The sequence below is a fragment of the Lissotriton vulgaris genome, chromosome 8 (genome assembly GCF_964263255.1).
Source record: "Lissotriton vulgaris chromosome 8, aLisVul1.2, whole genome shotgun sequence".
Classification (NCBI taxonomy): Eukaryota; Metazoa; Chordata; class Amphibia; order Caudata; family Salamandridae; genus Lissotriton; species Lissotriton vulgaris.
In genome coordinates, this window is record NC_141696.1 from 1,131,362,427 (window position 1) to 1,131,384,153 (window position 21,727).

The 21,727-nt window shown below is 48.8% G+C and overlaps 1 protein-coding gene across 1 annotated transcript in view; it reads right to left on the bottom strand.

The window, feature by feature from the left end:
* The window catches only part of RB1 (RB transcriptional corepressor 1), a 1,321,361-nt gene that overhangs the window by 115,264 nt on the left and 1,184,370 nt on the right, over positions 1-21,727 (bottom strand). The window contains exon 24 of the mRNA XM_086934987.1: positions 11,042-11,072. Coding sequence (XP_086791113.1) covers positions 11,042-11,072 — 31 coding nt within the window. The remainder of the gene's footprint in view (positions 1-11,041; positions 11,073-21,727) is intronic.

A 21,727-nucleotide genomic window follows, 5' to 3' on the forward strand; every position in this document is an offset into this window, starting at 1 on the left:
GCTTTGGCTTTGTCCCCAAGACCTGTGCCTGGGACTCGCCCATTTTCTTCGGTTTCTAATTCTGCCCAAATAATCTTTTTATCTCCCACCTCCCATTCTTTTTCCTTAAGTTTTTCGTAAATGCCGGCTGGCAACAATACCTTTAACATTTTAAGAATATCGGGATACGTATAATCCCCCATGAGTAGCATGTCTTTTAATTCACAGTGAAATCCTGCTGGATCTTTATCATGACACGGCACTAATTTTTTCATTTCCAATAATTCCATTTTAGTCAAGGGGGTGTATACGAATACTCGTTCTAGCTCACCTCCTGTGGTCCGGACGGGATGAACTTCTCGTAAGGGATTCTGTCTGTCTATATAAAAGGGTTTCCTTACTGGGGGTGGAACAGGAACGAAATGTGGAGTCAGGAAAGTTCTGTATTTATGGCGTTGTTCTAGAATGATATTAATTAAATCGGTACCTAGGCCTCTCCATCTTTTTAGGAGTAATTCTTCCAATATATTATATAGGGGACCTGGATCAGAATGCTGACTCTCATACAGTGTAATGAGGTGTTGGATCATGTACATACCAGCTAATCGCTGTTCGTCTGGGGAAAGACTCAAAAATGTTTGCGCTACTATGTCATCTTTATATACACTAGTATTGCCAGCCCATTGGACTGCTGACCGGGCCAGTTCCTGTTCAGGCATGGTACTAAGTTCACTGTAACCTATTCGTTCTTTCAGTATTTTATCAGTAGCTTGGAATAGATGTTCAAGAGAACATTGTTCTGGTATGGGAGGAAGAAAACGTTTCTGGTTTTCTAGACGTATGGGTCTGTCAAAGGGTCTCGCCCTTCCTACATACGCTATCCTACCTTGTGTTTCTGTTTCTATATCATCGTCTTCTGAGACATTATCATCTGCTTTCTCGCTTTCTTTCGCGGCTTTTTCCCGTGCGTGTATGTCTAGAATTTCTTTACGAATCTTCCTGTACATGGATTCTATACAAGCTTGTTTACTGTGTTTTCCGTCAGCTATGTTGTCACTCCATTTAATCAGAAGTTTCATTTCTTCTTTGTCTTTACCTGGCTGGTCTTGTTCCCTAATCAAACAATTTATCAAAAACTGTAGGATCATACCTTGAGTCTCCACCTTTCTGTATGCCATGGCCTCGTGAATACTTTCTGTTTTTTCCCCTGTTCTAATAAAATGATATACGTTGTCTAGATGTTTAGTCATTTCTGGTAAAATAGTCAAATAATTTGTAACACGTCGTATACGTAATGAATATAATATCATCTCGTCTTCACCTGGTACTGGATCATATCTACAATCAGTAATGTACTGTCTAAGGGCTGCGTATGTAGCTACTTTTGGTGTGCGTTGTAATGCTGCTTCTCTGAGTGTGATTCGTTTTATTTGAGGCGGGGTGATAGGGGGACCTCCTACTGCTCCTCCTGAAGCGGGATTGTCAACTATTACTGGCTGTGCTGTTGTTGGCGGTAATGTAGCTGGTAAGCTAGGTGTAGGTAATGCAGGTAATGTAGGTTGGTCCTGCGTTGCAGGTGGTTTAAAAGGATTACTAGGACCAGTGGCTGGAACAGTGGCAGATGAGACAGTGGAAGGGGTCGTGTCATCAGCGGGAATGTGGACAGGGTTGGGAGGATGAGCATTTGGAGGAGGATTTCTGTTTGCATATTCTGGGACAGTGTCATCTAAATATGAAGAAAGGAAAATATCCGCGGCGGTCTGTTTGTGACGTAATTTAGTCGGGATCAATGGTGGCGGCAAGTTTCGGGGTACTTCCGGGGTCGCTTTGGGTAAGCCCTCAGCGAGAACAGGATACATGCCTGTAATAAGGGCATTTCTTTGTCTGTCTAATTGTTCTGCTCTAACTCGTTCACCTTCTTCTAGTAACTCTCTTTCTTTAGCTTTTCAGATTCTTCTCTACTTTTCTCTGCTTTCCTGATTTCTTTCTCTGTTCTTCTATGCGCTTCTTTACGCCACAATTCTATAGCATCTTTCTGGGATTGTCTGGCTTTCTTTTTCCATAGTGCTTCTTCTACTCTCATGATGCATTCAGCATCCCATGTCCCTGAGACAGGCCATCTATACTTCTCATCCAGATCCTTAGTATAATCAACCCACAAGTCTAAGTACAATATGGCATCTAAGCCATGCTTGTGGTACATAAAATGTCCTGGAGTGTCCCTAGGCGGGACGGGAACTGCTTCTTCGAGTATCCCTTTCCTATTTCCTATCTGACGTAATTTCGAGAACAGTGGCATTTTTGAGCTTACTTGAACGTGAACACAATAAACACAGTAATGAATAGCAAACAATCATTCATACCACGACATTAAACACATTAAAACATTTCAGACTGATATTGCCTGGTACATAGAAAACACAAACTCTGAAAATCTCGAGAAACAATACTAGAATACTGGATCACTAGATGCACTGCTAAAACAGTACAGACAATACCGGTCCCATAAAGAGACACGTCGTACCGTATTCACCTAAGTGAACACGTCTGGACCGAGTCTGTGTACCCAGACCCGTCTTGACCGGGCACCAATTAATGAACCCGTCTAGATGCGTTCCCAACAACGGTACTCACCGGGAAGCAAAACTGAAGGCCTCGGAAACTGGACTGGACTGGACTGGACTGCTACAGCATCTGGCTGCTACTACGACGCATGCGCTTCGGAACAGGTGGGCCTCTGGATACCTCGGACCTTGCTCTCTCGGCTTGGGCTCTGGTCGGGACTCTCCGCATTCCTCACCGCCTCGTCTGGATGCAGGACCGCAGTCTCCGTCTCCTCCGTGGGCCTCAGGGAGATAGCAGGAAAACCCGCAGGTGTGCACAGGAATCCGTCACGGCTGTAGAAGGGGTCAGGGGCCTGCGTACATCACCGGTGCGTGATGAAGGGGAGGGGTCCCTGTTCGGGCGCCAGATTTATGTGGTAAATAAAATTACCGAGACTATTTTTCTATACATTAAATATCAATAAGGATAGCTCAATCAAATGAGAGGCAGAGTCCGTGGTATCTGAGTCATACGGGCTTTAATTAAGGTTCTCGAGAACCGGGACATCGAGTTCCATCACCACTAAGGTTCAGGAAGGGACATTCAACATTTTATTAACATCACACATTATATATAGTAAAACAGTATAATTGGAATGAATACAGTAGGCGTAACAAGTGAAAAGAGAAAGATAAGAACACATGTGCGTAACAGGAGGCGTGTAAGAGGGCGTACACGTAGGCGTGTACCGGAAACGTCACAGAAGTGTCATAAGTGGGTGGATGCATAGAGAAATTCTGCAGGGTCAGCAGAAACCTTTGGCATGGGTGCGTGCGCAACTGAGCATGACGTGGTATAGACGTGTAACTGGGGAGAACTGGAGGGCTTGACTTTTAGCACTAGTAGAGGAGTCTGGTGTCTGGGATGTCAGAACGACCTGCACTTATAGCATATCTGGTATCTTATGTTTGGAGGATGTATTGTCTGAAGTAAAAGGTCTCTCGGGCAGAGGCCGTTCAATACTGAATGCTAGTGCGTGCATACGTGTCTTGGTGTAATGCGCGGGGCCATGGGCCTACCATGGTAACGGGTTCTGTAAATCACTTGCAAGGAGGACAGGAAGGCCGGGCCCTTTGCTCTGCAGCCGGGAATATGTTTACCTATTTCACTAGACTGGAATGTGTTTTCGAGGAGGCTGAGCAGATAACTGTAGGCAAAATACTGTCTTGGCAGGCAGGCCAGGCCGAGCCGGGCACCGCTTCGCTGGGCAGGAAGTAAGGTAGAGGTCAGGGATGAATACCTAAACTGCAGTTTTCAGAGACAGAAGAGACTCGGAGCCTCAATTAAGGGCCTAGCTCGACTGAGCCAGGAAACGTGGAAAACGTGTGCTTCGCGTTATTTAAAAGTGCACCATGTAAAGACGTTGGCACCATAGGCCTAGAAGCCAAATTAACGTGTTTCTCTTGGAGGACTGAATAACTGACATGTTAACGTTGGACGCAAATGCATATGTGTCTTCATGGCATGCACGGAAAAGGAATTACACGACATACATGGAACATGGGTGCATGGATAGGGTGTGAGTGGGGGACACATTGATTACCTAAAAATTTCTATTTCCTCAAGTACACAGAATCATCCCAGCCCTCAGAATGGGAGCAAGAAGGTGAGGAAATGCCCGGACACACCACTACGAGGGACGCGCACACAACCTCAAGAAGCAAAGCAACATACATAAACGCCATGGAGAATCGGCACCTGAAGGCGACCAGAACTCCCTAGCAGAGCGCAAGCTATAGAACAGCTACCACTACCCCACATAGGGTATGTTAAGTCCCAAGATTAGGGAACCCTCTTTGGAAGAACTTCCGCAGCAGAGGAAAAAACAAAAAGATCCTCGGGGAAAGAAACCCCCGCGGAAGGCTTGTTAAGCAGCCCAAGACAGAACAGAAGGCCTAATCTCAGGGCCAAGTCTGTGCAACAACTCCTGCAAAAACACACACACACAACAAGGGGCCAACCAGCAGCCAACAACGTCACAGTCCCAGCAAGGAGGACTCAGATGGCCAGAAAAACGGGCTCCACAGCAAGGGCAACCGGCCCATAGAAAAGTCCAGAATCAGCTCAACTCAGCAGTCACTGAGGAGGGGAAGGAGGTGGAGGCAGATAGGGCAGAGGGGGAGGAGGACGAGGGAGCCCCGCCAGGAACCTTTGGGTGGCGGCGTCAGCCAGAACATGGAATAACAAGCTGCCATCAAACGGAAGATCAATCAGCCGCTCCCGGATATTTTGAGGGAACACGCCGTTCCGAAGCAAAGCATGGCGACGGAGGGCGACTGAGGAAGCCATGGCACGGACCAGCACCTCCGAGATGTCCAGAGCAGAGCGGAGAATAAACGCCGCTAGCTCCCGGCCATTCATCGCATGATGCCCTAAATGCACCTGAACCGTCTCTTGGGAAGCAGCGGATCCCAAAGACTCAGCTGAGTCCCACAAACAAGAGGAGGCCCTAGCCAACAAACATAAGGGCTCGTAGGGCAGCGCTAGTCAAAGCAAACATGTTGTGCCCCCAAGAGTCCAACTAGCGGGCCTCCCGGGACGGCAGAGTCAACAGTGGCGGCAGGGAGGGAAAAGCAGTCCGCAAAAGTGGACTGGAGGCAGAGGGGTGGAGAGAACCTTGCTGGGAGGTGAAGCGGTGTGCTCCCACCCCTGTTCCTGTTTAAAAGTACTCCCGTGAGTCACTGAGCTGACGAGCTTGTGGATGAAGCACCCGCATGCCTGTGAGAGGTACCTGACCTGAGAAAGATGTTGGCAGCCTACTCAGCAAACCCCAAATTTTAAAGACTCTAATCTTTACTGATGACGGTTAAAGAACCAGAAACACATGTCTAGAGATCAGGACTATCTGCGCCAACTGTGGCGAAACACTGGAACACTCTTCAAGCAAGTAACTGAAACTGCATTTACCACAATGCCAGGGGCGAACCTTGCTGGGAGGTGAAGCTGTGTGCTCCCACCCCTGTTCCTATTTAAAAGTACTTCCATGAGTGATTGAGCTGACGAGCTTGTGGATGAAGCACCCGCATGCCTGTGAGAGGTACCTGACCTGAGAAAGATGTTGGCAGCCTACTCAGCAAACCCCAAATTTCAAAGACTGCAATCTCTACTGATGACGGTTAAAGAACCAGAAACACGTGTCTAGAGACCAGCACTATCTGCGCCAACTGTGGGGAAACAGTCGAACACTCTTCAAGAAAGTAACTGAAACTGCATTTACCACAAAGCCAGGGGCGAACCTTGTTGGGAGGTGAAAAGGTGTGCTCCCACCCCTGTTCCTGTTTAAAAGTACTCCTGTGAGTCATTGAGCTGACGAGCTTGTGGATGAAGCACCTGCAGGCCTATGAGAGGTACCTGACCTGAGAAAGATGTTGGCAGCCTACTTAGCAAACCCCAAATTTCAAAGACTGTAATCTCTACTGATGACGGTTAAAGAACCAGAAACACGTGTCTAGAGATCAGCACTATCTGCGCCAACTGTGGCGAAACACTGAAACACTCTTCAAGGAAGTAACTGAAACTGCATTTACCACAATGCCAGGGGCGAACCTTGCTGTGAGGTGAAGCGGTGTGCTCCCACCCCTGTTCCGGGAAAAGCAGTCCGCCAAAGTGGACTGGAGGCAGAGGGGTGGAGGGAAAGACACACCGGGCCACGCGTCGCCAGGAGGTGCTGGTGCAAACGGTGGTGAGGCACTGGATCCCCACAGGCGGGGAGCCTCCAAGCCCCCGTCAGGGAAGAAAGGAGCGAACCCTCAAAGGGACGCAAGATCTCCCTCCCACCAGAGCCCTGGTGGAGAACCTCCAAAAGATGGTCTGCCGGAAAGTGAGCAACCGGGTCACCCATGCGCAGGATGCCCACCGCCGTGGACACCGCATGAGTGAAGGCCGCACCCGCCTCTGTAGGGCCCCGCAGTGGAGAAAGCAGCTCTTCCGTGGGTGACGGCTGCAGACTAAGGTGGCCGTCCCAGACGCAAAGCGGGCGGGCAAAGGCCAGACCTGGAAATCGAGAAGAACCAAAGAATGGGGGACCTGCCGCTCCTCCGACGAACACCTCGGCCTCAAAAATAGCGGGGGGCCGTCCTTCGATGATGCCGTTGAAAAGGACACCAGGCGGCGGCCTGTCTCCGGGGAGGATGACACCAAAATGCAGCCAACCTCGGGAGAAGAGGGTCCGTCCGAAGATGAATCCGCGGCCCGGCCCCTGTGCAGAGCTGTAGGGTCCGCCACCCGAGGCAGAACGTCACCACCATCCGGTGGCTGACGTTGAGCCGGAGGAGGCTCCTCGAAGCCACACCGCGCCGGGGACCGGAGCGGGCCGGATCCGAAGTGGCCAAGGGGCGGTGCCTGAACGGCACCAGCTCGACCTCCGCCGAGGCAGCCGCCTGCGTGGAGGAACGAGAGGGACCAGGGGAATGACACGTAACCCTCCGCCAGCCTCAGCCTAACATGCGTTGGAGGTGGCCCGGCGAGCCATGGGGCGCCGCCAGAGCAGACTCAACCTCCGACGAGGCAGTCGCCTTCGTGGAGACGGGATAAAGGCCCGGAGCAGGACGAGGGGTCCCCATCCAGCCTCGACCCAGAGCGGGACGAGGAGGGTCCACCGAACCCTGTGGCGCCACCCAGACCAGCAGGTGCTGGCGCCGTCAGCTCAGCTGGGCAGAGTGGGACTCTGGGATGCGACTCGAGCCCCGGCGCCTCCCGCGACACCACAGGGACTCCCACGTGAGTTTGCGGCGAGGCGCTGTGGTCTGAAGGAGGGACACTCAAAGAGCCGCACCCCGACAGTACCACATCCTCCCAGCCTGGATCTAAATTAGTCGTCACCGGAGCCACCGGCGGCGACGCGGAGAGCCCCGCGCAAGGCAAGGGATTCGCTGACGCCCTAGGAGGGGAAGGAGGAGACGGAGACGCCAGTGAGGCCTGCAAAGCCACTGCATAAGTCTCCATCTGGACTCTCGACGCTCCATCACCAGTAAACGGTTGATAGGAGGTCGACAAGCGGGGGCGCATCACCCGCGGAGAGCCCATGTCCCGGCTGGCCGAAAACCAGCTCCCGGGGACAAAATGGAACACTTACCCACGGGGGAGCGACGCTCTTGCGACATTGGAGAAGGGCGAGGATGACGACAATGGCCGTATCTGAAGCCGTATGCAGAGGCTGATCGAGGAGAGGAAGCCGACCTTGAGAAGCACGGAGAGTAGTTTCATGCGGAGCTCCCGCCGCTTCGGCTTCAACTGTTGGCAAATGAGGTGAGGGTCCATCGCCGACATAAGACGCCCACACAACGTGCAACTCTTGAAGCCCGAAGGCATTTGCACACTTTTCCACCAAAAATTAGACAATGGGGAAGAAAAAAAGGTGGCCCCAAACAGGCCCGTAACAGAGACCGGATCCACGTTGCACGTGGAAAAGGAAAAAAATTGACGTAGGCGGGCCGGGGTGAGGTTTATGTGACCTTGCTGACGTCACATACGACGTCTGGGCGGAGGCTCGTGATGCCGCCACGCCCCGGTGCGCAAGGCAAAAAGTTTCCGGATCCAGTCTCACGCCTGGGGATAATTCTACGCGAAGGAATCTGGGGCTAGTAGTCTCTATCAGATTAAGGCTTAGTAACTTATGTAACTTGCTTCTTTCTGATACTCTGTAAAGCCCTCTGATGCCTCCAGGTCTAGCCAGCACTATATAAAACTCATCAAATAAATAAATACACTGGGTTGAACGTGGTGGGGCACCCCTTCCAGAGCCACAAAACGGGCAAAAAGTAGACTGTGTGGGGCGAGAGGTTGCCACGAAGCCCAAGGATCTGGGGGTAGCCCTAGAATCCTTAAAGCGCTTGAGCGCCGAGTCCGCCTTGTCACCGAAAAGGCGACGGCCGTCAAAGGGCATGTCCATTAAGGTGGTTTGGACATCCCCAGAGAAACCAGACATCCTCAACCAGGCATAGCACCTTAAGGCTGACGTGAAAACCATTCTGCCCAGAGAGTAGGCGGTATTCAACCAAACATATGATGGTGAACTTAGCTGCGTCTCTACCCTGCGCCACTGCTAGGGTGAGAACGGCCCGGGCCACCTCCGGGTACTGTGGCAGCAGTTGCGCAACCGTATTCCACAACGGCCCAAGAGGCATGCAGTGTTGGCCGACCGCAGCACTAAGCTGGCGGAAGAAAACATCTTCTTCCTAAGGTGGTCCAGCTTCTTGGATTCCCTATCTGGGGAGCAGTAGGGAATGCACCTTTAGAGGATGAGGCTTGGACCACCAAGCTCTCGGGGTTGGGTGTTGGGAGAGGAAAAGTGGGTCACCCGGGCCGGGTGGTGGTGTTGGGCCATCATCCTGTCCACAGTGCTGGGTTTGGACCAAGTGCCCAGAAGGACGTTGGTGAGGGCTTCATTAAAAGGCAGAAGGGGCTCCGAAGAGGCCTCTGCCGGTTGAAGCACCTCTGTCAGGAAGTTAGTCCCTGACTGCCACAGTAGGAAGCTCCAGAACCAAGGCTTCAACCGCCCTACGCAACACCACTGCGTATGAAGCTCCCTCCTCCGTGGCCATGGTAGTGGTGAGAGCACGCCAAGACCTGGGGCGGTATCCAAACCTCTGGCATCACCCAGTTCCTCTCGCCAGTCCAGCTCGTCAAGCCGGTCAGCCAAAGGGTCCACAGACCCCTCCCAGTCCTCCTCGCCCACCTCTGGTTGTTACTCAGGCCTGAAAGGAACACCAGGAATGAACAGAGGCTACTGTACTTTCCGGCGCTGGCACCATTGTCGAATGACGTTGGTCTGGCGCGTGTCCAAGTCAGGGGTGAGGCTGGGATCGGCACCAGCTGGGGACACAACCGGCGCCGGGGTAGTCGTCACTGGAATCTGCACCGGCGAAGGTACCGTTAGGTCGACCCGCGTCGATCCGGATTCAGGCTTAGGCTAGCGCAGAAAATGAAAGAACTGACTTCAGCGTGCAGGGGTAGCTTCTAAGTAGATACTGCAACATCATTCCGGCGACCATGACGGACGCGGAGTCGGTCGACCCCACCTACCGACGAAGCAGGGGTACTGATAGAGAAAAATCTCCGGATCCAGTCCGACGCCAGGGGGTAATTCTATAGGTAAGGAATCTATAACTACAGTCTCTTTCACATAGGAAAATATTACAAAATAAAAATTAAATGACTGGATTCAGGGCCCAGCCGCAGTCACCTTCATTTCCATTATCAGTTAAGTCATTCAAGGTAATTTAGTGATTTCTGAGGCCATTAGTTGTGTAAAGTCTTCAGTGATGGTGCACTTGTTTCCATTGGTTTATCCTTCCTTACTCATCTTTCTCCATTTAGTGCATCATGACCAATCCGGATTTATTTCTCTACGCAGTTGGTATTAATCAGTTCTGATCCGATGCCTTTAGATGCATGTTCTCAATGTTCTTGAGTAGGTCTCACATAGTCTTTAGTTGACTGCGTCTGCAGAATCTTGCCCTATTGTGCTATTTCTGTGTGCCCACTCGTTCATTCAGAAGTCTCACAAGATTCTTGTTTTCTGCTACCGCCTTTTTGAGTAATTCTGATCTCAAGTCAAACAATCAGCAGATTAGTGGATTTCTATTCCCGAGCTATCTGTCTTGTGGGAAGTAGGCACATCGAGTAATTAAATCTACTGATCAGCCACTCCTTTTTGACATGGTCATTAGCCCCTAAGGGTTGCAGGGACTTTTGAAGCTTGCCTACTGATCAGTGCCTTAATCTAACCCAAGATATGGTCCCAAATATTCTCTGGTGCTGGGCAATCCCACACAATATACAGCAGTAGTACAGAGGCAAAGGTACATCTTGAGCATTAATCTGTCACAATGGGATAAGTTCCATGCAATCTTGCTGGGGTGAGGTACGGGTGATGAAAATAGTTATGTTGTATAAGTTTGAATTTAGCATTCCTAGAAATCGTAGCCAGGTATCTGATAAGTGTTCAATCTCCAGTGTAAACACTAGTGAAGGCATGGGGACAAGTGCCTAGTACACCATTTACCTTCTAGGTCAGAGATCTAATGCCTGATTTTTACCCTACTGATCGGTTCAGCTTAAAGTAAGAATATCCATATTAATATCTCGCCTCCGAATATCATCAGTTCCAGTACCACAAACTGGAACTAGCAACTCAAGAAAAGCATTCTCCATGTCCATTGGCAAAACAGCAGGTGAAAAATCCTAGTCAGCACAGCCATCTAGCGAATAGAATGCCATCACAATATTAGTTCCTGCGCTTCTACCCAGAACAAATCCTTTCTTATTCCAGATGTATAATCCAGCCTTGTTGTTTAATGACAACATTATTATGTTAGCATTAATTGTATTGAGTAAAAAGCTAGCAGCTGTAATTGTTTTGCTGATAAAGTTAGTGATCGTCTTAATAGGGGTTTCAGACATTCAGCATAATGGACTCCACATATTCATTTACATTGTCAAGAACATTGATGCTTACCCCAAACTGTTCACCAATTGAAACCAGGATCCTGCAAGGAATATAGAAAAACACAATATGATTGGTTATTCAGTGGAAATAAAAATGTGTTTTTAACAAAAGAAAGAGAATATTTTTAGTGGGTTCCCAAGCTCAATGACTTATCACAATTGAAGACTAGCAGTTTAGAAAATGGGGATCAACACCAACAAAACCTTCTCAATTGTAAAAACACACATGGAGTACAGGTACTTCGTTGGTAGAAAAGGTATATGATTTCCTCACACTTGGAAAAGATACAGCCCAGCCATTAGCACAAGCTTCCTTTTGCAAACCAAACAAAAACAGCAGTGGCAGCACTGCTAAAGTCAGAAACAGAATAGGTACAATATGAACAACTGTAGTACATGTGTTCTTAACCAAACATTAAGAGTCACAACACACACAGCTAGCTTTTAGGGAACATGCTGAACTGGTACGGTATGGCGAGCAGCAGTACAAGCTTTCTTGAGCAAAGAGGAGGTAAAGGAGTAACAGCAATGGACGTATGCACGTACGCACACACACCAGCTGTGTAATATTCTCTCTCACTTCTTTTTCAGTACATTTCATATTCCATTACCATGTTCACTCTGTTCTCTTGAAAATGTGACATTTCCATTTAAGCAGTAGACTAGTGCACTGTATTGCTATGTTTAAAATATCATTTTATGCAGGATTTATGGGTTTGTTATATGCTAAACTGCAACATGACCATGACTGCAATATGATATCATCCAATTGTGCATCTGAAGGTCGTGTGAATCCCCCATAGGTGCCTTTTCATGGCCCACCACAAAGTCAAGTATGTTCTCAACTCTTCACCCTCACAAATATTATCCGCTGATTATAGTGTGCCATACTAACTTTGCAACATGATGTACTCTTTGGATTTGAAATGTAAAGGTTAAACATACAATGTTTGTACTTCACATCCAACTCCAATGTTGCCAATCCATTACTCTTTATAATGGTGCTAGATTACAATGTCAAAATGCACATCCGGCAGCAGTGGTGTAGCTAGACCTATTGCTACCCGGGGCGGGCCCTGAGTTTGCCAGCCGGTGCAGACGAGATGTTCCCGGGTGGGGGTGGTTGACAGACTTGTTCTGAAGGGGGGGTGGGTGTGGGGGGGGAGGGGGGGGGGGGAATTGATCACCTCTGCCGCCCCCAAAAACCGAGCTGCCAGGTGCGGACTGCCCACCTGTAGCAACGCCACTGTCCTGCAGACCTACAGGGAACTACAGACGAGTAAAACGCAGATCAGGTCCACACTACAACTGCAGGGCTGTGCTTTGGCAGTACCAGGTTTTCAAAGACATACAATGACTGCTGGTCCATTAGGTCTACAGTTGTGTCTGACTTCAAATTCATGCCGAAGGCAGCTCACTAAGAGTGAAAGTCAGAGACCAGTTAGAAGAATCATATTGTGACTTAATTTTCAAGGGTTAAAAGTCTTGGTACCCAAGTATCACTACCACTATTCTTAAATACTAGTACAACCTTAACATGATGAATTAAAATGCTCCAGCTGTGCCAGTTCACCTAAGTCAAAGGCACCCTCCCTGAGTCCATGAAAGACGCTTCGATTGTGGTCCTTCTCAAGCTGGATGGGGACCTACTGGAGGTACGCGCATACTGACAGACCACTCTCCCTTCTTAATACAGACTGTAAGATCCTTGGGAAGGTAATAGTGAATCGGCTATTGCCGTATGTCGCAACACTGTTTCAACATGACCAAAACGGTTTCATCCCAGAGCGAAACACATTCCTCCATCTGAGCGCCTGTTCTGCCTTATGGAAGTATCCCTCCGAGTCGCCTCCATGTGTAGCACTATCACGGGACATTGAAAATCCTTTGATACCCAGGGCTGGCCTTGTATATTGTAGTAGATTCATTTATTATACATACAGAGCCGGCCGCCAGGGTGCGCACAGGCAAAGACATCTCAGCACCTTTTCTGGTGCGCAGGAGTACCAGACAGGGATGCCCGCTCTCTCCAATTCTATTCGTCCTGCCATTAGAACCCCTGGCAGAACTCTTCCGACAACAAGGCCCACAAAGGGGAATACAGAGCGGGGACTCCTGAGGGGTGATCTTGCGTTGTGCGGATGATGCCCTAATCTACCTCCAGAACTTGCGTAGAGACTTGCCTTATGTGATGAAGCTGGATAACTTCGGTAAGGTCTCAGATATGAGATTAATCAGAACTAAATCTGGCTGTTCCCCATGCGCAAACTCTCGGGCAGGAAGACCTCTCCAGTTGGGGTTGCTCTGGCAATACAATATCTTTCGCTATCTTTGGGTGAAAGTCTATCACACGGAGCGCAACTTGATAGAAGGTAACCCAGGAAAGGCCATAAAAGGCGCATGTTGTTCTTTGACATTCTGGAACTCCTCACCTCTTACCCCATGGGTAGTCTCAATTGCGAAAATAATGATACTGCCCTGGCTACTTTATCATTTCTCAGCACTACCAGTCTTCCTCCCCCATGCTCTTTCTGGGAAGTAAACACTGGCCTCTCCAACTTAATATGGGGCAAGGGGAGGAAAGGACTGCCTTTACAAAAAAGTTATATGCCCCACTGGATAGGAGGAGGACTGGGGGCCCCTAACTACAAGCTGGATTATGCAGCAACGCAGCTACAGTGACCCATGCGATGACTGTCAATAGCAGGCAATCCTGAGCGGTCATTTATCATCGAGATTTGGATGGTCGCGGCATACTATACTGGCTAATGGACTTCCAACGGGACGCCCTGAATGTGGAACATCTTGTCAAAGTAGCCAAGCTTTGTTGGGGAAAGTATGTGACACCACAGTGTGGACCAATGCCGTACATGGCCAATCTGCCTCTGTGGGTGCTCCTGGTGCTCCATGAGGTGGTGGACCATCATAGCTCAGAACCCTGGAGAAAAGCGGGTATCCTCGAGGTGGGCGATCTGTATGAACATAAAATCCTTCTGCCCTTCCAAGACCTGAAAGCACTATGACATTCATGAGGGCCAGCTCTTGACCTACCAAGCACAGACAGCTGCTATAGGGACTTTAGGGGGCTGAGCATACCAAACCCACCACCTCCCTAACTTTACAATTATTGCTAGAGCATGGTAAGGGAAAGCACACAATAACACTAATATATAAAGGGTTGCTGGAACCACACAACCCTAATCTCCATGCCTTATAAGTGGGTTATGTCTATTGGACAGGAACTTACGGACAGACAATTGCCCCGTGTGTAGGAACAGATGTGGGTTATCTCTAGGAATTCTCGACTGAAATATACTCAGTTCAATTATGTGCACGAGACCCATCTCACCCCTGTGCGACTCCACCGCATCTTTCCAGGACTGACCCCGAAATCCACAATGCCACTGCCCAGAAGCAGATTTTTACCATATGGTATGAGCCTGTTTGGAAGTTGAGAGATATTGGAGGGAAGCAGTACAGATACTGTGGTATATTAAGGGTCGTCTCTTACAGCTAGATCTCCTAAACTGCCTCCTGGGACTGACCACTCATACATACAAAACAAATATGGTACTTAGGTCACAGATTTAGCGTTTATTCTACTAAAGAGCCACACAGCAATGGCCCGGTCGTTCATGGAGGCACCTCCACTGTTCCTTTGGCTGAGAGATCTTAAACGGGCATCGGCTGTGAGGACCGTTTGGTGCTCACTCCCCCTGCAGCACGGGGCGGCAACTGTGTTGGACGCGTGGGACAAGTACCGTGGCAATTTATCAGCAAAGACAGGCGAGAGTCCACCCTGAAATCAGGCACTAACAGAAAGACACTAATCGTCCTGATGTGGCCATAGGCCCGCCTTCACCCTCACACTTACCAATTGGACATTTGGGTATTTTCTCCCCTGGACCCCCTTTCAGGGCTTGGTGCCCCCATAGATGTGGCATATAGAAATGAAGAACTCCCCTATGGAATACCAATGGACCTTTTCCATACCACAGATGTTAACGCTTTCACCCAGTTGGGAAATTGTTGTGATGTTTTTGCTTTACCTGATTGTAGTAGTTCTGCACAGACACAATGCAAGGACCAGGGCCAATGCAAATTGGCCCTGGTCCTGAGAATGGGAGTGCTCAAATGAGCACACCTGCTCAGGAGGTACATTAGCCTGAGAAGCGCCTAGAGGCCAGAACTGTACTGTACCACGGTATGCAATTCCTATTCGTTTTTTGTTCTTGACATCAACATTCACATTTATCTGTTCACTAAGAATACAACTTTACTAAAGAGCTACTATAAAAAAACACAAGATGAATTAAAGAATGTCATACATGAATTCTGGGTGCACATGACATGAAGTCTTTCCTGGGCCCTGGTGTGTGCAACTTTCAGGGAACTATGGCATCAGCAGAGGATGGTGTAATGCTTATCACTCTCAGTGGAGGGAAGGGACATGGGGGGACAACTCTGTGGACCTCCATTCTAGGCTGGCATGAAGGAATGGACAGCACTGTTGGCAAACAGGTGCTCAGAGCTTATTCTGCTATTGGAGTAATCGGAGCTCCCAGATGTGAAATCCAACTGCCAGGTAAGATGACATGGGTTTGTTAGCAGCCTGTATGCCAGCCAGCAGGAGTAATCAACTGCATGAGTCAACTGCTACACTCAGTAGGACGAATGTGAACTCCAGCTGTCCACAACGCCAAGAGTTACAGGTACCAAGTACACATTTAGTGATGGCTACAACTTATTTGCCAAAAACAAGGGTAAAATCCTTGGGTCTTTTCAAGGCAACAGAAAAGTTTTGTGAAGATAAAGAAGTATAAAGATACCACAGACTAACACACAGACCTAGATGTGGGAAGTTCCCTTTTTAGGATGAAATCCTTCACTCACCAGAGGTGACATGCTTCATCATTTGGGATTCTCCTCTCAAAGAAAAGACCTAGTTCCTTTGAGGGCTACAACCCCCTCTCCGAGAGGGAGGAGCTCAGGGATGTTTTGGTGTCTACTCTAACAGGATATGCTAAATCCACAAGTGATGGAAAATGCAGTGTGAGTGAGGGCGTAGCGCAACGAAAAAATTTATATGTAACGTGAGAATGTGACAATAAAACTAGCTAGAGAGCACAAAATGTCAGCTTTATTCGGGTGTACGCACTGCCAGGATTAAAACCAGTGCACCAGCGGTATGGATTTAAACTGCATGTGTGTGTTGGAAAATAATGGTCAACATGTTTCAGACGCAATGCCCCTCAATCGGGCAAGGCTTTCTTCAGGACCTATATAAATGCTGCTGCTAAAGTGCCTTAGTGAGAAATCAAAAAGGATACAAGAATCAATAGTGTTCCTGATTCGTCTGCTTCAGAAAGTGATTGTCCCTAATGGGAACAGAACCAGTAAATCAGTATTTTAAGAGAGTGGTATACACCCAGTGGCTCTTTAAATTATATAAATATATAAACATGAAACCTTACCTGCAACTGCTGGGTAAGGAACTCTACCTCAACCTGGCGACAGCTCAGGAAGGGGCACGGCTCTGGAAAGAAAATCAATGGCGGTGAACACTATTGATTCTTGTATCCTTTTTGATTTCTCACTAAGGCACTTTAGCAGAACACTATTGATTCTTGTATCCTTTTTGATTTCTCACTAAGGCACTTTAGCAGCAGCATGGTTTTCGACGGAGACCTGTGTCTCGACGTCGATAATGAGGCGACGACGGAGTGATGTGCTTCGATGTCGAACGCCGATGATGATGAAGCGCTGATCCTCGACCGCGATGCGATGACGGAGTGATGTGTCTGGACGTCGATCACTTAGCCAGTGTCGACGGAGATTTGTCTCTCGACGTTGAACGTCGCCTGGTTGACATCAACAGAGGACTAGTTACCTAATTCGAATTTCTTTTTGTTCGAATTTCACCTTCAGGAACTACACCTACCAGCATGCTGATGGGTGATATCTACAGCCACGCCCACTGAGGGAGGAGAAATTAGAATTAGAAGGTGAAAACGGCATTCTTTGTGTGTAATCCCAAGAAGAAGAGGCGTTGATTGCCTCGAAACGCGTCGGATGAACTTGATTAATTACAAAGGAGAAAGGCCATGAGTGCTGCATCGAGGCCAAGCAGGCCTGATGGCGAAACAGTGTGGGGTGACTTCTTGAAGTTCAAGGGCTATTTGCTTAAACACATTACATACACGGCTGTCCTTGGCTGTGGGGAAGAGCACCATTCTCCGCATGCAGACGGAAGCAGAGCATGCGGGGAAGCTGCGCCGAGGCACAGATTCTTGGCTTTGCAGGACACTGTTTATTTGAACGGCAGCTCTATATCCTTATTCTCCACTACAGTTTGCACAGCAAGCGCTGTAGCTGCTGGGCAAGGGTGCAGTTCCACTGTTGGCTGTGCAGAAGTGGAGTGGTAGCTCTCCGGGAAGTCAGTTAGGCCTGAGCACGTGTCTGGCATGTGACTGGCTTTGGTTTCCAGGTGCTCCTGTCAGTCCTCTTTTAAGCTTGTCGCTTTAGACGATGGTATGAATTTGGCTTTCAGCTTGCCTTCATTGTGTTCACTGTGCATTTATATTTCTCAAGGACGTGAGATATTCGTTTGCTGATGTGACAGCGTCGTGCCCATGAATAATGCGTTTTATGTTCGGTGGGTGTGAGTGGGAGCAGAGTCAACAGACTGGCTCCTCTGGAGGTGTGACCTCGTCCCATGGGGTCCCATTTCCTCTGCTCATTGTTATTTGATGCAACTTCAGGGGGGAAGCGAGTGATTTTGAATAGAAACCCCCCTCCCTGTGGCCTGCTCTCTTGCAGAGGGGTATTCAAAGTCAAAGGATGCAGTCGATATCAAGTGTTGCCCTTCAAGTTATAGAGACGTCATAAGAAAGATGCAGGAAGATGACCCGGAAGTTATCTCTTCGTCTTGGGTCCTGTGAGAGAGTGCAGCGCTTGTTGTTGATTTGATGCTCCGTCGATCCCATCGTGTCATGACCAACTGAGTTAAGCAAGCTTAGGTCACTAGCCTGAACTGGTGTGAGAGAAATGCCCTACATGACTGCCTTGATGTTGCTGTCTCTGTCGGCAGGGCTGGGGCTGTCGCCCATGCTCTCAGAGCCACAGAGCAATGGACTTTTACAAATGTTATTTGTAGTTTTCTGTAGACGAACCAAGCACAGTATTCTTAGAGCGCTTTACAAATTATGGGCTTTACAGCCACAGAAAAATAAGTCATGTTCCCTGCATTGACCTAAATGTTAAATTTAAACAAAAGTTCCCTTTCCATTTTTAAGAAAGGGAAAGATTGGGATCAAAGGAGAACAAGCGCGTGCTGAAGCTGACGAGAAGGGAGTGGGTAGGGGAGGGGATTCACACACTGTAGAAAGCCTGGCAGCTGTGCACGTTGCGCGCGCTTGTGCGATTAACAGCAAGGTGGTTGCCCGCAAAGGTAGCACTTTGAAAAACCCCTTACTAAAAGTCGAGCCGAGCAAGCATTGCATGCGCTGCTCTAGGCTCGACCTAAAAACTAAAGATATTATGGAGAAGAATGCAAAAGAAAATTCGCAGAATTAACAGAAAAAGAGAAAGGAAAATTCATTTGTCTCCAGGTTGAGTTGAAGAGCCAAATAACGCTATTGAGGTCAACGTCAGTTTATCATGTGCCACAAGTGACCTCTCTTTGGCCCCTCTGTTAAACACGGAGGGTCTTTGTGATAAAACTTACTGTGAGCCTGATATATGATGCTCACTAGTTCTAGTGATCACCTTGTATCAGTCCAAACAACCCTTATGGTGATTGGTTGTAAGTCAACCTTATAGGCCAGCTATCTAATGGTAGCATGGACAAAGCAGTCTTAGGCTAAACTCTTTTGGCATGTGAAGCCAGCTGTTTTACCACATATAACCCCTTGAATACCAAATGAAAGGACACCACACAGGTAGTTATGAAAATAAACAAGATATTTATTAACTAACAAACACCTCTGAACTCTTTATGAGATCAGAGGGCTAAGCACATGACAAGACTCTTAAGAAAAATACGTTAAGTTGCACAAGTTACACTGTTGCCCTAGGGGCGCAACAAACAATATACTAAACAAGTGGTATAAGGAAGTCGATTAAAGGAATGGAGCTGTCCAGAGGCTGTAGGATCGCTGGGACTACACTATCCTAACTTTAGGTAAGTAATAGGAGGCCCACGAAACGCGTGTGCAGAGTGTGAACTCACACACGAGATGCGTAACAACGTCTATGGACAGTACATTTCAAGAAAAAGGTGAGTACGGACAATCCTGACTAGTTAGGACTAAAACGACTGTGGAACTGGACACTAGGAGAGTCAATCTACCCTTGGGCACCGAAATGTTCTTGTTACCTCACCCACGGGCTGCGGGTGCATAGGTGCGAAGTTGTGTCGGGTTCCTGAGTTGAAGTCTATGGAGCCTGAAAGAAAGGATGCTGCAGGTGACCAGGAGGAAGATGTCCGGTGCGACCCAAGGATGGATCGAGGAAGAAGAGGACCTGAAAGCAGAGGGGACAGTGTTCAAAGTCACTAGCCAGTGACTGGAGTGGAACCAGGAAGGAACCAGAGGCTGTATTCGCGATCAGGTGAAGAGTGGACGCTTGACTCTGTAGCCACGTGGACCAGGCGGTGTCTTCGACGACCAGGATGGAGGCACGAGCTGTCCCACACAGGCTCTCGCTGTCGGCGGTGTCGGATCTGGATTTGGAGTCAACAGGCCTTGGCAAAGGCAACCCACGAGGTGAGTGGAAAAGACGTCTGGTGCGGACCAGGAGGGTCCGGGATGCCTCTCTTTTGGAAGGAAGCAAGGGCCAGTCTGGAGCAACCAGACCAGCAGTGTTGATGTTGTGGATCGTCATCTAGGAGGCCACTAGCCAGCCGGCAAGTGACCAGACAACGCGTCGAGCAGCAAACAGGCAGAAGGGCCCCACGCAGATCTCGTGGCTGCTGGAGGACTGATCTTCGGTGCAGGAGCTGCTCGGGGCTGGGGCTTCTCAGTCCCCAAAGCACTTCGTTGAGGTTACCTCAGAAGTCGTGCTGGAAAGCAAAGTGCAGTTTCTCCAAGATGGCCGGTCCCACGTGTCTCGTCGCACCCACGGATCTCAGCTGTGCTGTAGATGTAGGTAGAGGTTGGAGAGGTCTGGGAATCTGGGTCTCGTCGGGCTCTGAAGTCTGGATCCTCGAGGGAAGACGACAAAGTGAAGCCGCTGGACGCTGATGGTGCCTGCTTGTGCAGGGTGGACACTCCTTGCCCACAAGGGAGATTTCTTCAGTCTTCTGTGTAGTAAGTCGAAGTACAGAGTTTCTTCTTGTAGAATTTCAGTTCAGGATTAATCTGATTTGGAATGGGACCAGCTCCTCCTTGCCCACAAGGGAGATTTCTTCAGTCTTCTGTGTAGTAAGTCGAAGTACAGAGTTTCTTCTTGTAGAATTTCAGTTCAGGATTAATCTGATTTGGAATGGGACCAGCTCCTACCTTTATCCTGCTAAAGGGGGCTGTACTATCACTAGGTCCCTCCTATGGGTGGGACCAGGAAGGGGGGTGGTTACACCCCCTATCCTTTGTCCGGTGTCGCGCCAGAGCTGGGGCTGGAGTGCCCCAGAAACTGGTTTGAACCGGTGTATGCACAGGGACACCTTGTGTGCCCCAGGCATGTCTCATTCCTTTCAGCCCTGTCCTACCCAATACACAAAATCCTGTCTGGGGTGGTGCTAGCACCTCCCAAGGCAGGAAACCCTTTGTCCAAGCCTCCCTCGCTGGAAGGACTCCCAGCAGCAGGAGGTCAGACTTGTGTCTGTGGTGGCAGCATCCATTTTGTGATGCTGAGGCTCGAGTTAACTTTAACCGGGGTTCACAGTTAGGTACATGTTGTGTCCCTCTAGAAGGGTGGAATGCTACCCCCGTCGCCAGAACTGGAGAGGGGGTAGTAGTCCAATTCGTATGACACCTTACTCGACATGTTTTGATAATGCTATGCCAAAGTTAGCAATAACCGCGAGGTTATAGTGCACTTAAGAGTATATGGTATAGCGTTATCATGGAAACAGCTAAAGGACTTGGTTCAGAAAGCTGTAGACAGGCTCAGCTCATGCCAGAGCACTATCTCACATAATTCCAAACACTCTGCCTCCAGGATTCTTAAGGCCTGCCATAGGAGTGACTTATAGGAGTATATGTGTCCATTTTAGGTTTAGATATAGGTATACTATATCTAAAGCAAAGGGTGATTACACCACCTTGCCCCAGCTGATTGATCAGCCAGTTGTGTCAGATTTGGATGGTCAGCCAGGGGTGGCATAATACATGCTGCAGCCCCTGGTAGGCCTTGGGTGCACCTATGCCCTGGGTACCTAAGGTACACTGTACAGGGGCTGATAAGGTGACTCAGTATCTAATTAGATATGTACCTAGAGAACATGGAATCCATTCTACAGAGAGAGCAGTGGGCCTGGGGTCCTGAATAGCAGGGTCCCAGGTCAAATAAGTCGAAAAACCAGCTAAACACCAGGCAAAAAGTTGGGGGTAACCATAGTCAGATATCCACCTTCCTACACTTATGAAATCAACAAGATGAGAAGGAAAATATAGTTATGGGGACCCTCACTCTCAAAGTAGCCTGCCTGCATGCCAAGGCTTTTACTTCGCTTAAATCCTTCTGTAAAGCCTTTGAA